The 16101-nt window shown below is 43.9% G+C and overlaps 1 protein-coding gene across 1 annotated transcript in view; it reads right to left on the bottom strand.

Annotated features, from left to right (window-relative positions):
• The window catches only part of LOC139381440 (disintegrin and metalloproteinase domain-containing protein 12-like), a 148811-nt gene that overhangs the window by 11074 nt on the left and 121636 nt on the right, over positions 1 to 16101 (bottom strand). The window contains exons 12-17 of the mRNA XM_071124957.1: positions 7685 to 7862; positions 3517 to 3606; positions 2952 to 3147; positions 2404 to 2512; positions 1628 to 1826; positions 1262 to 1339 (exon numbers count right to left, since the gene is read on the bottom strand). Coding sequence (XP_070981058.1) covers positions 1262 to 1339; positions 1628 to 1826; positions 2404 to 2512; positions 2952 to 3147; positions 3517 to 3606; positions 7685 to 7862 — 850 coding nt within the window. The remainder of the gene's footprint in view (positions 1 to 1261; positions 1340 to 1627; positions 1827 to 2403; positions 2513 to 2951; positions 3148 to 3516; positions 3607 to 7684; positions 7863 to 16101) is intronic.

Here is a 16101-nt window from a genome sequence, read left to right as displayed (position 1 = left end):
GTCTAATTTGAATTAACGGCAGTTGAGGCATAGGTGATGCATTTCCTGCTTTTACTTACGCAGGAGAATAAAAGTTTGACATGTGATGTATCAGAAATGATGTAATAGAATTATAGTAAACCGAAAATATAAGTCCTATCATCAACTGATTTGAGACTTTGTATGGCTGTGGATCGACAGCATTGATAGAATGGAATGTTGGCATATTGGCAGTTAATTAAACAAATTTATGGAAATATTCCTCTAAAATTTCTGGCTAGCTAGCTAACACACATACAGTGAAGATTAATTATTCACATTCATTGTTTTAAACAATATCTTATGACACGGGCAAACCAAGGTTGACCAACTCTGACCAACATGGCTGACCTTTGGACCATCATAAGAAGGTTCACATCCATTCTAGTATTCTAATTCCAAATTCTATGGTCTGAATTCAATTGAGATAAATAAAGACACTAATGTGTAGTTAGTAATAGGGGTGACATCACCACCTAGTTCCACCTGTTCTTAACGAATGACTGGATCAGACATCATCCAATTAAATGTCAAATCAAACGTAAAGGAAGCAATTATTATTAAGGTAGACTAGGGCCATTTCTTACTCCAGCTTTGATTCTGTGTTTTATATTCACCTCTGTTAAAGGTGGGGCAACCATGCAGAGGTTCAAAAGTCACAGTAAGAAAATCTGGCCCAGGGTCCTGCTTTTCATTCATTCATTCATTCATTCATTCATTGAACAGGAAGACTTGTGTGCTAGAACTAAACAACAAAGTAAATACAAAATAAAAGGCTTCTCTTCGCAGTATTAATACCTATTCGAACAGCAGTGAGCATTTTGACTAGTGCAGTTTGATGCTTCCAGACTATAGCTACTTGCTAGTATTTTCTCCTGCTGCTTGGCCTGCCTTCTCTTTGCCAAAAGATGATGGATGGCACTTTAAGCAGAACATAAATGATGCCATTAGATGGGATTGATTTAAACCATCTGGAGAGATGAAGATTGATTGTAAAACCATCGGGGTAGCTGCCATGACTCACGGGCAGTGAGTTAACTACAACTACGATAACTACATTGGCGCTCTGTGTAGTAAAGGGCCTACTGTACTACTCTACAGTGTGGCAATGTTGAGGTCAACAAGATGCTGTGATGCATTAATATTATTGTCATGACAACAGTGTTACGCTAACATAGGGAAATAAGTCACCACATTCTAGATACGCAACATAAAATGATACCCTCCAACAAGGAGTACTCACCCCTCGTTCACTGCACTTCCCTGAACATTGGTGCACACCAAACACACTGACATTCTGGCACTGACGATTTAGACACATCTATGGAACAGAGAAAGAGTCCTATTGAATAAATTACTTATCAAATGTGAAGTACTGTAGTACTCCAAATGTGATGTTAGCTATTGAATGGAAGGTCTATCTTCCGAGAACTGCATTCTATTCCATTCTCTGAGACCCAATTCAAATGATCCCAGTGATGACAGTAAGTGATTGGTTTGGAATTGGGCTAAATACAAGCCTTGGCATTAGCATCCCCACCACTGGTGACTATAGTCTCTCTCTAGTTCTGCTTGATAACAGGTGCAGCGCCCTACAGAGTGCCCTCACCATGCCCTCTCCACACGTGGTGCCAGCCAGAACCAGTCCAGGGTCAGGCATGTCATCACCCAGGTAAACGTGTGTCCCCCGACACAGGATTCTCCCTCCTTCCTGAAGAGGGATGTTGGTTTCTATGGAGACGGCATTGGTGCCAATCACAGGCCGGTTGGCCCCTCCTTGACACTGAATTTTACCACACTTTGCGTCTCTGTGTTAAAAAAACCAACCCACAAATTAATGCGCACACACGCACACACACACACACACACACACACACACACACACACACACACACACACACACACACACACACACACACACACACACACACACACACACAAATGACAAGGCATAAAGTTAAACACTGACAATCTCTGACATGTGAGAGATGGTGTGTAATTGTAACCAAAGATGAAAGACAACTAGAGAGCCTTTGTCTCACCTTAATGACTCCCTCAGTCCTCCAGTCATTAAAGCAATTACATCAATTAACAAATGCTTGATTAGAGATCCAAGAACAATTAGCCGACATGAATAGTATAAAGTGTTCATGAATGCTTCAAACTGTAATTTGCCTTATATCATCTCCAAATTGTGTTTTTAATTATTGTTCCTTCCTAGACTATTTCTCCCACATAATGTGCCATGCTGATTGTCAATTGGCACTCTTGATAATACCAATTCAGATAAACAACATTGTTTTATTCCTTGGTCTTTCTAGCTAGCTCTTTTTGCTTTTAAGGTCAATAGACATGACATACATCACAACAGCTGCTAAGTCTTACCGGGCTTCACATTTGGCAAACAATCCTTTGGAGTCCTTGCCACAGTTCCCGTAAGGATCTCCTGCTGAGTTGACCCTCTCAAAGCAGATCCCCGGGGCAGGTTTGGCTCCTGCAGGAGAAAGAGAGAGTGGAAGATAGAAAGAGAGTGAGAGAAGAGGGGGGGAAGTGAGAAGGAAAGAGAGAGAGTGAGAGAGGGAGGGGAAGAGGGAGAGAGCGAGATGTGATGAGTCAGAGATGTAACAAAGCATCCCATGAGCCAAAGGTAACCCCTGACCTCCAGATGTTAAGGCAGGTCAACTGAGGAGGAACCTGTCTTCATCAAAAGGATTGTTTCCATGATGTCTGTCATCTTGTTCTGTCCAGGTGCTGCATGGTCTCTCCCTTGACATTGAACTGATTTATAAACTAGGATTAATTGTTCCTTAGCTACTTCAAGAAACATGTTAAGGAAAGTTAGATGTATTCATCTGATCTCTCCAAACATGGAAGACTGTCAAAACAATAAAATCAATCAAGACTTCCAGTCCCCTGGGGGGCGCCCTACTGACCTGGTCCCCATAGTGTGATGCACTGCTGCTCGTGGGTCTGGCAGATGCCGTTGTAGCAGTATCCGTCCACTTTGTGGCAAGAGTGCCCGTCATGCAGGTACACGTTGGCAGGGCAGTGGGGGTTGGCACCAGTACAGAACTCTGGCAGATCACAGGAGTTACTGGATTCTCGACACGGTGTGCCAGCAGGCTTCAGCTGCAGAGAGAACACATAGACAGACAAATAACCACACACCCACAACTCAATGACAATGGAATCAGAAGGGCAAACTAAATTGAAAATGTTTGGCATCTTTTTTTGTACTCTGGAGGGCCCTGTGCTTGAATACACCTTGATTTAAAAGTCTACATTTTCTTTTTACTGTAAACTCTCACTTTTTTAACATGTCAATGGAGCAGAGAATTAGATTTTTTTTTATCACTTCAACAGGGAGGAAAGAGGGAGAAAGAGAGAGAAAGAGACATCACGAGAGAGCAAAAGTGCGAGGGACGGAGAGAGAGGGAGGGATAGACATTTGTGAGAGAGGGAGAGGTAGAAAGATAGAAACAGAAAGAGCAGTCTTACCCTGCAGTCCTCGCAGCACTGTCCGTGTGCACACACGGCATCTCCCTTCAGGGTGCAGGTGGTGGCATTGCAGCAGGGGTTCATGCATTCCTGAGACACAAAACAACAAATGGACCTCATTATCGGTCTGGACCCCCGAATCTCAGCTGTCGTTGCTGTGTCCATGTCAGATCAGTCTTCCAGGTCAGCTGGTCGGACAGAGCACCGTCAGTCCTCAAGTCCCACAGTCAGCCCTTTAACGCTGTGAGCTAAAGCCTGGAGATACAATACCACGGCACAAACAGACAGGAGAGAGCCCATTCTCTGTCAGGGTCCCTGTACGGGGCTCATATGTTTCGGAATTGGTTCGCTCTGGTGTTAAAACAGCATTCTGTTTTAATGTCCATTGATGTGCATTCTATACAATGGGTGGGTGGATGTGGAGACACAGATCAAGTTTAGGGTGTATTGTAGGTTGGGGGTGTGGTAGGGTAAGGGCACAATGTTTGAGATTTCATTGAAGGTGAATCGAGTGAAAGGATGTTGTAGAGGTAGTTGAGTGGTTGGTGGGGTGTGGTGAGGTGAGGTTGGTGGGGCTTTGAGGCTCCTGAGTGCTGGAGATGACAAACACTGAAACACAACAAAAGGAAAATGAGCCCACACAGGGAGTGAGATGAAGAGAATGAAGGGGTGTTAGAGAGAGACAGATAGCTGCTGGAGAGGGAATGACAAGAGGTGATGGAGTGAGAAATTAACTAGGATTAAGAGAGGGAGAGAGAGTAGAAGTAGAGGGTTCATGTGATAGATTAAAGGAGTAAAGGACAGAGTAGAGAACGGTGTTGAAACCCCATTTAGATCTTTAATTAGAAGCTGAACCCCATGAATATTCTCTTCCAGGCCACAACAGAGTCCCGGCTACACCATCTCTCCTTTTTACTTCCCAACAAGACCCTGGTGCTTTGACGCTGTGGTCTGACGACATGTTGATTCTGATGGGTCAGGACTAGAGGTGGCTTAGTTGGCTTCTGCTTCACTGTTGAAGGGAGTTTTATGGGATTGGTTGTGCTCTTGTGGCCTGACGTCAGCCTATTGTTTATGGGGAGAGAGGGATGCTTTCATCCCCCGGTCCAACTGGGCTTGTGGTGACATCACCGGGTCACGGAGGGGCACATGGAGGGGGGGGTAATGGAATGGTAGTATGCCAACCCAAACCACACAGCTGGCATTACAGAGTACTAATCATTACCTGATTGGAAATACCTCATACTGTAATTGAGGTGACACTGGTCTCATCATTGCTTGACAAATCTGTAAACACTTTAGATCGAATGACATCAGTGTGTATCACTGGGGTAGACTCAAAAGCACAGATACTGTATGTTCTGTTTATTAGTTTAGTCATTGGATGCCACAGTAAATGAGCTAGTCACCTCGGAGAGGAGTGGATACAGAGAGTTATGTGGGTGTATGATGGAATGGGAGTGCTGAAAGAGTTCTATTGTGTGCATATCAAATGCATCTTCATCAGACCCCCCCCCCCCCCCTCCCCCTAATGGTATCCTTAACCATTCTGTCATCCTTAAGACAACAATGAAAACAAAAACACACCCACATCCAGTTCATGACCAGCTTTCTTGCTGTTCTGTTTTAAGACGAACACCTCAGCACAGTGCCTGAGGGATTTCTGATATTCTGTGGGATGTGAGAGCAGCTGCTGTGGTGATGCTGAATACTGCTCCAGTACCTGTTCCCCAGATGTGGGTCTGGACTGGTTTGGACTGGCTTCAGCTCCCATGGCAGCCATGTCAGTGTGGTGCTCTGTTGTGTTGATGGCACAGACAAAGAAAGCTCCACCTCGCCCTGATTACTCTCTTGTTTATTAGGATTGTCACAAATCTGGACGGCACACTTGATTAATGAGTAAACGAACAGGATGTGACATTGTGGCACGGTTTCAGGGCAGTGCTCGGCACATATGGAAGGCTGACAGGGAGAGGGGGGGCCTGGGTAAATGGCTGAAAATAGCTGAGGGTCTCCAGTGTTTTGTAGTGTTATGCATGGAGTTGTTTTACACATCAGTGTATTTGTCTTTGTGGCAAAATAACAATGTTGACAGCATGGCATGCAGCTATACGTACGCAAATGTAGCAGAATGATGTTGTTACCATAGATTATGCACAGGCATTTTATTTCTAGAGCAGAGGTGACTGGGTCAAGGGGTCCTCTCAAGAGGTGATACATTCATTTTTGGAGTAATTTACATTGTATGTGTATTTTTGTGACAGCTGGGTTGCTGTCAATGAATTTGATGTAAAAGCACTAAACTGTATAATCTCATGTTTAAAACAGTGTGTAATGTCAGGTTTGATAGTGCATCCTTGGTTTGTTCAGTCCATTTGTTTGGTAACCTATCCTTGGGAAAAGGTATGTTGTCCTCTGCAGAATGCTCAATGAGGTTAAGAAGAATCCTAGAGCATCAATTGAAGACTTACAGAAATCTCTGGAACATTCTAACATCTCTGTTGACGAGTCTACGATACGTAAAACACTAAACAATAATGGTGTTCATGGGAGGGCACCACGGAAGAAGCCACTGCTGTCCAAAAAACCCCATTGCTGCACGTCTGAAGTTCGCAAAAGAGCACTTGGATGTTCCACAGCGATACTGGCTAAATATTCTGTGGACAGATTAATCTACAGTTGAGTTGTTTGGAAGGAACACACAACACAATGTGTGGAGAAAAAAGGCACAGCACAGCACACCAACATCAAAACCTCAACTGTAAAGTATGGTGGAGGGAGCATCATGGTTTGCGTCTGCTATGCTGCTTCAGGGCCTGGACAGCTTGCTATCATCGATGGAATAATAAATTCCCAAGTTTATCAAGGCTTTTTGCAGGAGAATGTAAGGCTCTGTCCACCAATTGAAGGTCAACAGACATTGGGTGATGCAACAGGACAACGACCCAAAACACAGAAGTAAATCAACAACAGAATGGCTTCAACAGAAGAAAATACGCCTTCTGGAGTGTCCCAGTGAGAGTCCTGACCTCAACCCGATTGAGATGCAGTGGCATGACCTCAAGAGAGCGGTTCACACCAGACATCACAAGAATATTGCTTAATAACTGAAACAGTTTTTTAAAAAGAGGAATGGTCCACAAGTCTTCCTGACCGTTGTACAGGTCTGATCCGCAACTACAGAAAATGTTTGGTTGAGGTTGTTGCTTCCAAAGGAGGGTCAACCAGTTATTAAATCCAAGGGTTCACATACTTTTCCGACCCTGCAATGTGAATGTTTACACAGTGTGTTCAATAAAGACATGAAAACGTATAATTGTTTGTGTGTTATTAGTTTAATCACACTGTGTTTGTCTATTGTTGTGACTTAGATGAAGATCAGATCAATTAGTATGACCAATTTAAGCAGAAATCCAAGTAATTCCAAAGGCTTACCATACTTTTTCTTACCCCTGTAATTATACTTACCATGCATGAGAGCGTTTTAAGAAGTTTTATTTACTGTAACTCGCTAGCTAGGTTAGCCACGCAGCCTGTGGGGTATGATGCTGTAATGTTTCCATGTACTTAACGGTTGGCTGTACCCTGACAGGTGCGCAAGAGCATTTCTGCAAGATCTGACAATGCAAACTGTTTTTGTCAACGCTGTGCAGGTGGCAAATAAATACCCACAGATCAATGCAGTTCTCAGAGTGACGTTATTTCCGACGCAGCACATATTAAAGCATGCTACACAAACCTTTTCATATGCTTGTGCTTCCTTGTGTGAGTTGTGCTTTACTATATATATATATTTTTTTTTTAACTAGGCAAGTCAGTTAAGAACAAATATTTTTCTTATTTTCAATGACGGCCAATGACGGGGTAAACCGCCTTGTTCAGGGGAAGAACAACAGATTTTGACCTTGTCAGCCTGGGGGATTCAATCTAGCAACCTTTCGGTTACTAGTCCAACGCTCTAACCACTTGTCTACCTGCCGCCCCTGACTGCCTGTAGTTACTGTGTGTCATTTGTTGCTATTCTGTGTGAGTGTTCATGTTTTTTTTGTATTTCTTTTTGTTCTTTAGTCTGGATAGTGACTGGTGGTCCAATACGTTAGTATTTAAACTGTACAATATGTTATGAAAAATGTTCCTCTGTGTTCTGTGTGGATGAATGTTACTGTACCTCCAGCTCTCCACAGTCACACTCCTCTCCCTCCTCCACATATCCGTTGCCACACTTCTGTCCCCCGTAGAGCACCTTGACCTCAGGCATATTGTACAGACACATCCCCACTCCCTTCTCCAGACTGGCTGCCAGGTCCTTCTTACTGCAGGTGCTGAACACAGTAGGAAATGGATACCTGAGGGGCAAAGATAATGGCAACTTGTTGAGTGCAAAGTGTTGCTATGGAGATACACTGTTACATTCAACCAGTTGTGTGCACAATCCTTTGATATGGGCACAACCAATATAGAATGTTCCTGCCGTTCAAGGTCAGAGTTTCCATAAAACAGTCCAACAGGATATTACGTTCAAGAATGATCTGATTCATTCCCAAATGCATGTAATTCCCGGTTCAAATTTGCTTTAAAAGTACATTTAGGATAATTGAATTCATAAGTAAATGTACTTCTTAGATTACTTTTAAATTCAGAAAGGATACACAATGACACCTTTCTGTTTTCTGAATGACATTAAATTCAGCATATAAAAAATGTGCTAGTTAAAGTTTCTTCCACTTGCGCGAGTCTGACCACAAGTCAGAGACCGCATTGATGACACACCAAATGCTTTTGCTGGATAATTTTTGTCTTCCTCTTTATTATTATTTTTTTAAAGTTTTTTTTATTTTACCCAGTTTTCTCCCCAATTTCGTGGTATCCAATTGTTAGTAGTTACTATCTTGTCTCATCGCTACAACTCCCGTACAGGCTCGGGAGAGACGAAGGTCGAAAGCCATACGTCCTCCGAAACACAACCCAACCAAGCCGCCCTGCTTCTTTAACACAGCGCGCATCCAACCAGGAAGCCAGCCGCACCAATGTGTCGGAGGAAACACGGTGCACCTGGCGACCTGGTTAGCCCGCCACAGGTGTCGCTGGTGCACGATGAGACAAGGATGTCCCTACCGGCCAAACCCTCCCTAACCCGGACGACGCTAGGCCAATTGTGCGTCGCCCCACGGACCTCCCGGTCGCGGCCGGCTGCGACAGAGCCTGGGCGCGAACCAGAGTCTCTGGTGGCACAGCTAGCACTGCAATGCAGTGCCCTAGACTTCTGAGTAAACCAAAAGTGAGTTTGGGTAATCCAAAAGTTACATTACTGATTATACATTTAGACAGGTAACTAGTAACTGTAACAGATTACATTTAGAAAGTAACCTTCCCAACCATGCTTATTCATTCATAAGGCCTTGGCACATATTTAACGGTCTACCGACATCAGTTGTGCTCTGATTCGACACAGTTTCATAAGCACAAAGACAAACAAACAAACAAACAAACAAGCAATACAACAAAGCGACACAGCTTGGTCTGCAAGCCCCTTAGTTCATAAATATGTATCCGCCGCTCAGGCAGACCTAAGTCTTCAATCACAGAGGATCTTGGGTAATCTGGGCCGTTTGAAGAAACCGACTTCTGAAGTGGAGGGCTATGGGGAAATTACACATGCCTCTTAGTGCGTGTCTGTGTGTCTTCAACAACAACATCATATTCTACTTATACCACGCGGTGAAGCATATTTTAAACATAATGATCAGACCTGATCAGACCTTTAGCTGCAGCCAAGCTTGTGGCACATACATTACATTGACATTCTTGTTTGACTTTTAACCAGTCTATGTATGTCTACATAAGAAAGTAAGAAAATCGTAAATAAAAACATCCTAAATGTAGAGAAATGTCTGTTTGTAACAGCTGTCCTCCCTGGGGGTTTCTGTGATAACAGAGTGTGTACTGTATGTACCAACCAACCAACCACAGGAGGAGAGATGGATACACACTGCTGCTTCACCTCATTATCAACCCCTGTCCTCCTCTAACCTCCCTCCCACCCTGACAACTCTGACAGTAAGAGACTAAAGCCAAAGGACAGAACACTGGACGTGAAAAATCTGTAATTACAGTACTATAAATGGCAGCAAGTGGGCTGAGCCAGAGACTTATAGGCCTACAACACAACTATACTGTATGACTTTAGGCTGGCCTACCTTCAGTATGTAAAGCTGGCTAATGATACAGTGTAAGGGACTGGTATTGGCAGGTGGCTGGCACAAAAAAATAGGTTTTGGGTAAACTTGCAATCTGACAGTGAGCGGTGTCGTGAATGGTGAAGATGGGTAGTTGGCTCTGGACAGGCGACATTTTGAAAAGCCTTCTTAAAAGCAACAGATGAGGATAAGGGCTGGCACCGAGCTAGGAGGCTGGTGTGGATCGACCAGGAGGGTGACGGTTGTCATGGCATTGTGGAAAAGCTGACATCAGACATGACTGCTTCAATAAGTCAGAGGACTAAAAGGACTGAGAGTCTTGGCACTGGGTGGACCAGGTTGGTAAACTTGTCATTGCGTGGACCAAAAAAGGTTTGAAGATAAACCTTGACATTGGACATAATCACTTTCTTTAACAGGACATTACACAGAGTCGAGTTGTAGCTAAAACTTGGCATCTGGTTTGTGAGGGGATCTGTGATGCTTCGCCTCCGCCTAGGGGGGATTTGGCAGCTGTAATTCTATGGACGTTGCACTGTCATCAGTTCACTCTTTTGCCTGCTAGGGGCATAGAGGTAAGGCGGACCAGCCAGAAAACACATTGTGCTTCCTCCTTACCACCGAGGAAAAACACACTGAACTCTCACTTACAACATCTCCCTGGAAGTAGTGATGACCACCACCACGTCAACATGTCTGCTGCCCTAATCTACTTGCTATGGTTGTAGATGTGTTTACCCCTGCTCTTTAGGAGGGACCAAAGCTAGGGTGAGCAGGCCACTGAGCAGGCCCTCGTAAATAGAATGCCTGCTGCTGATAACACACCAGAGCGGTGGAACCCCATGATCTGTGTTGGGAAAAAACACAGGCCGAGAAAGCTTAACTCCACTAGCAGACAAAGCAATCTGCTCCGACCAGCCTGAGACTGTCCATCATCTCCTCCCCAGCTGAGGACCCAGAGCAGATCCACCAGGCCTGGGGAGAGGCGTGGGCTCTGCTCTCTTGTCCCCTCTAGTCTTTTAATACATTTGTGGAATTTGGATCCCCCTACACCCCAGTGACTGTTTTATCAGCTGATGCCATGTGCCGGCTACACCGTCCAGGAAATGATATTACAATACGTTTCAGTGGATAATATTATCTTAAAATCCCCATCTTTTCTCCACGTGCAGTCAAGCAATGTAGATCTAATTAGGACTAGGAGGTGTCGGGGCGGACGCCACATAATGGTCGTAGAGTATCTCAAACCTAGTCATCCTGCAGGGCCTGATTGACGGACAGTATGACATTTCTGTCATTTCACAACTAAATAAGGTACTTAAAAAAACCCTTAGATGGCACAACCTCATTCATATTCTGATCACGCCTTGATAGCTCATAAGATGAATGGGTGTTCATATCTTACTTAGAGCAATGATGACAGACAGCACCTTTTGTACTCCCGGGGGGCTCAGATGCCGACAGCCTGGGTTATTACTAACAGGAGTTCATGCCAGGCAGACACACAGAGGGAAAGAGGAAATGGATATGATCTGATGTGCTCTTTCGTCAGCCGGTCTGAAGAATTACACAGAACTGATTTACATTTTTCCTTGGAACGCTTTGAAAGTAGAGAGGGCAAGGACAACAATCTGCACTGCAGTCATTTTCAGGTCGCCAGTGCTCAATGTCTCCTCCTCTGCGACAACAAGGCCTTGTAAACCTCTGTTGACTTCTGACATAGAGGATTTGGGACCCTCCGTGGTCATGCCACACATGCAGAATCACCCTGTGATGGCAATGTTGTGCTGAGGCAGATTTTGGGCTGCCACCCCGGGTGACTAACAACAGCATTTCTCTGAATCTAGCCTACATCAGGGGGCCCAGAAGACTGTTGTCAGTCTAGTCAAGTCAAACAAGGAGCCACTGGGTTCAGTGGCGGAGTAAATACCAAGGAGGATAGGACGCTGGCATGGCTGTCTGTGGAGGTCGTGGGTGAGGAGACTCTCCGCAACATAAAAGTAAACTGCGACACACACACAGACACGGACGCATGCTGACGCACAACTCGGTCAACCAAGCCCATAATTAGTCAATGTTCCCTCAACCCCTTCCTACCTTGACATTGGTAGTTATTTCCCCCTCTCCAGAAGTTCATCTTGAGTGTGCAGCCCAGTTATATACCGTGCTGCGGATCTGATACAGCCCCCTAACTGGGACTACCCAAAAGAAAACTTATTTGAGGCTGTCTGTGCTGCCACAAGTGACACAATCCACGAGCATGGAAATTCCCCACCATCCCTGTGGCTTTCTCGGCTCTCTCACTCGAAGATCTGACATACTTCAAATCAGGAGCCCACCTTTCTTTGGGATCGTCTTTATGTACACTATGCAAACACGATCGTGTAACTGTATATTCCAACTAAGCCCAACACATCTCTCTGTCTCCATCTCTTTCTCTCTCCCTCTGCTCTTCTATTACAAATCAAATGCAGTAAATAAACGGCCACTGGCCACTTAGCACTTGTCTAGCCTAGCAAAAACCTGTCTCAGTGGATCTCTCTCTGAGCCCCTGATTATAGTTGGCAGCGTCAGTGATAATCACATCATTTAGATGCAGCCTGTCCTCCACTCCATTAGCAAGTCTGAGTAAAGAATGTCCCGACACAACACCCAGGCAGCTACACAGGGGTCACTGGCTGCCTGCCTGTTCCTCGGCTTCTCACATTCTGAAGATGAAGCAGGACTGAGGGACTGGACAGTGTGACTATGGTAAAGAAGGCAGAAAACTGTGAGGAGGAAGTGAGTTTCAGATTGGACTGCTGAAATGACTGGTTTTGTCAACAAGCCACTGTAAATTCAGCCCGGAAGCGGATATCTTTGACTGGCTGAAATAAGGTATTGCTACTGCATATCCAGCTGACGTGTATATGTGAACGAATGAATGCACACACACACACACACACACACACACACACACACATGCGCACACACGCACACACGCAGACACGCACACACACACACACACACACACACACACACACACACACACACACACACACACACACACACACACACACACACACACACACACAGTGCACATATTTAGCATACACACCAATAAACACACAGAACTGCAATGCCTTATTTCTGTGTGTGCTCAGGGCCTTTCAGCTGAAGTGAACCGAGGACATTGTAGGATTGTTCCCATTGATCCATCATTCTGTTGAAAACAGGGCTTTGTCTGAGTTCTAGTTTAACTGGGGTTTAGCCCTGAGTTTCTCGAGTAGAAATGCTTTCACCTCAGAAAAACAGACATGGCAATACAGTATTTCCTTATCTGCACTGCCTTACAGAGTGTGTCAATTAAAACACACATACTGTGTTAACAAATATTCAATACCTGACAACAGGGTGTAAGAATAACCAGTTTTGATTATGCTAACTTGGTGGTCACTCATCACTCATTAAATTGGGAAGATGGTGATTCTAGTGACCGTCGTTTCAACTGAATATATTTGTGACCTACTGAACTCCTAAAATTAACTTAAAGGCAAAAATGTGATTTCCTGTGTTTTATATACACTGAGTATAACCAAACATTAGGAACACCTTCCTATTGAGTTGCACCCCACCTTTGCCTTCAGAACAGCCTCAATTCGTTGTGGCATGGACTCTACAAGGTGTCGAAAGCGTTCCACAGGGATGCTGGCCCATGTTGACGCCAATGCTTCCCACAGTTGTGTCAAGTTGGCTGGATGTCCTATGGGGGGTGGACCATTCTTGATACACACAGGAAACTGTTGAGAGTGAAAAACCCAGCAGCATTGCAGTTCTTGACAAAAATCGGTGTGCCTGGAACCTACTACAGTACCATACCCCATTCAAAGGCACTTAAATATTTTGTCTTGCCCATTCACATTCTGAATGACACACAAAATCCATGTCTCAATTGTCTCAAGGATTAAAAATCCTTCTGTTAAGGATCCGCCCCTTTTTCCCCAATTTCACCTAAAATTACATACCCAAATCGAACTGCCTGTAACTCAGGGCCTGAAGCAAGGATATGCATATTCTTGGTACCCTTTGAAAGGAAACACTTTGAAGTTTGTGGAAATGTGAAAGGAATGTAGGAGAATATAACACATTAGATCTGGTAAAAGATAATACAAAGAAAAAACAACCGTTATTTTGTATTTTTTTTGTACCATCATCTTTAAAATGCAAGAGAAAGGCCATAATGTATTATTCCAGCCTGGCTGCAATTTAGATTGTGTAGCCACTAGATGGTAGCAGTGTATGTGCAAAGTTTTAGACTGATCCAACAAACCATTGCATTTCTGTTCAAAATGTTGTATCAAGACTGCCCAAATATGCCTCATTTCATGTTCAAAAGTGTGCACTCTCCTCAAACAATAGCATGGTCTTCTTTCACTGTAATAGCTACTGTAAATTGGACAGTGTAGTTAGATTAACAAGAATTTAAGCTTTCTGCCAATATCAGATATGTCTATGTCCTGGGACATTTTCTTGTTACTTACAAACTCATGCTAATCACATTAGCTCAACCGTCCCGTGGAAGGGACACCGATCCCGAAGAAGATTTATTTTTTAACCTGTCTCCTCCCCTTCATCTACACTGATTGAAGAGGATTTAACAGGTGACATCAATAAGGGATCATAGCTTTCACCTGGATATGCTATGTCATTGAAAGAACAGGTGTACTCAATGTTTTGTATACCCAGTCTATAAATCCATACTATGAGGTTTGAATGATACTGTGAAAATTATGATAATTCCCTTTTAGTGTAAGACCTGTTTGAAAAGACTGCTTGGAATTTCAGCCTGTTTTGGTGAGATGGTATTTTGGCCTGCCTGGTGACATCACCAAGACATCGCCAATAACAGCTAGTTTTCCGTTTTCTCCTCCCCACTCAGACCATTCCAAGACAGTCCTAGAAATTTTTTTTCTTTAGAAATAGCTATTTTCTAAGAAGCTATATGTACATTTTTTTAAACAAATTTAATTGAAAACAATCACAGTAAGATTCTTATTTGACAGCCAGATATTATTTGATATTGAGATAAAAACGTCTGGCCTTTGACACTAACAGATACCCTGAATACTCTAAAGGTGAATTCATTTCATGACTTTTCATGATTTTTTCTCAATTAATGTCGCATTAGTATAACAGAATGAGCTCACTGCCAATTCTGGTGAAGAGTTTTTCGGCTATTTTTTGGGTAAAAGGTCATCATTTTTTCTGGCTGACTTCAACAAGCGGATAACGGTCTTTCGCTTATTCACAGACCTGATGGCATTTATTTTCGAAGGATGCCCTTGCAAACCCTGCGCGGTTTCCTTCCAGTGTGTGGCTATGTTGTTTTATGAGCACATAATTGAGAATAGTGTTACCGTGTTTTTCATGGCCTGGCTCCAATGACAACAGCGAGAGCATGGGCCAGTGAAAACACAGAGAGCCCAGAGCCAGAGGGACTGTCGTCAAACAGGCTGTGAATCAGCTGTGTCCGACAGCCGCCCACCCCTCAGATTCTACCCATGATCCTCAGCAGCTCAGTTCTGAACAGGCGCCCTCGGATGTACTGTACTGCTCAGGATGCAGCTGAATTTTCTCAATTTCCAATTCCGATGGCAATAACAGACTCCACTGCTTGGGCGGTACCCATCTGTCTATCTACTATTTTCCTCTTCTTTCCCTCTCCCAAACGGAGGTGGAATCCATCCGTCTACACGCCCAGACTCAGCATCAGATAAAACCAATTGTCATCGGACCAAGGGTGAAATCTCATATTAGGCACACGGTACACCTTATCTGACCACTGTTGACTCAGAAACAGTCACATGGTCCATCAGTCGAGGCGTTATCATGAGATCCCAGGCTGGGGGCAGGTGAGAATCTGTGGGCAGCCTCTCTGTCTTCAGGCTGGGAGGTTGTTCCCAGCCCTCAACAAGATGCATGGCCATCCACACATTGACAAGGACACACAGGCAACTAGTGTTTACATGAGATAACGATCAACCCTGTACAAGCTGTGAAGGCATTCATCTTGTCTTAATGGTCTATTAGCAGAAGGTTAAAACGCGTTGCGTTTCTAATTTATTCTGAAAAGTTGAAGAATGAATGGGAACTTAATTTGCATGCTCGTAAATTGTACAGCTGATTTGGGAGACAAAGTTAAACGGTTACACATTGATGAGAGAAATGGGACTATCTGAAAATGCCAAGGTTGATGTAACCTCCATTTCAATTCCAGCCAGTACAGATAAACTGAAAGCTATATTTTCCTAAAATGACTGGAATTGATAGAGCTGACCCACCATCCTCTTTGACTCTGTTAAAAAAATGATTGCTCAATGAGACAACACAGTATTTATAACCCATTCAT

Source organism: Oncorhynchus clarkii, chromosome 23, assembly GCF_045791955.1.
Source record: "Oncorhynchus clarkii lewisi isolate Uvic-CL-2024 chromosome 23, UVic_Ocla_1.0, whole genome shotgun sequence".
NCBI lineage: Eukaryota > Metazoa > Chordata > Actinopteri > Salmoniformes > Salmonidae > Oncorhynchus > Oncorhynchus clarkii.
Note: the sequence above shows the minus strand (reverse complement) of the source record. Positions and strands in the feature narration are given on the sequence as shown.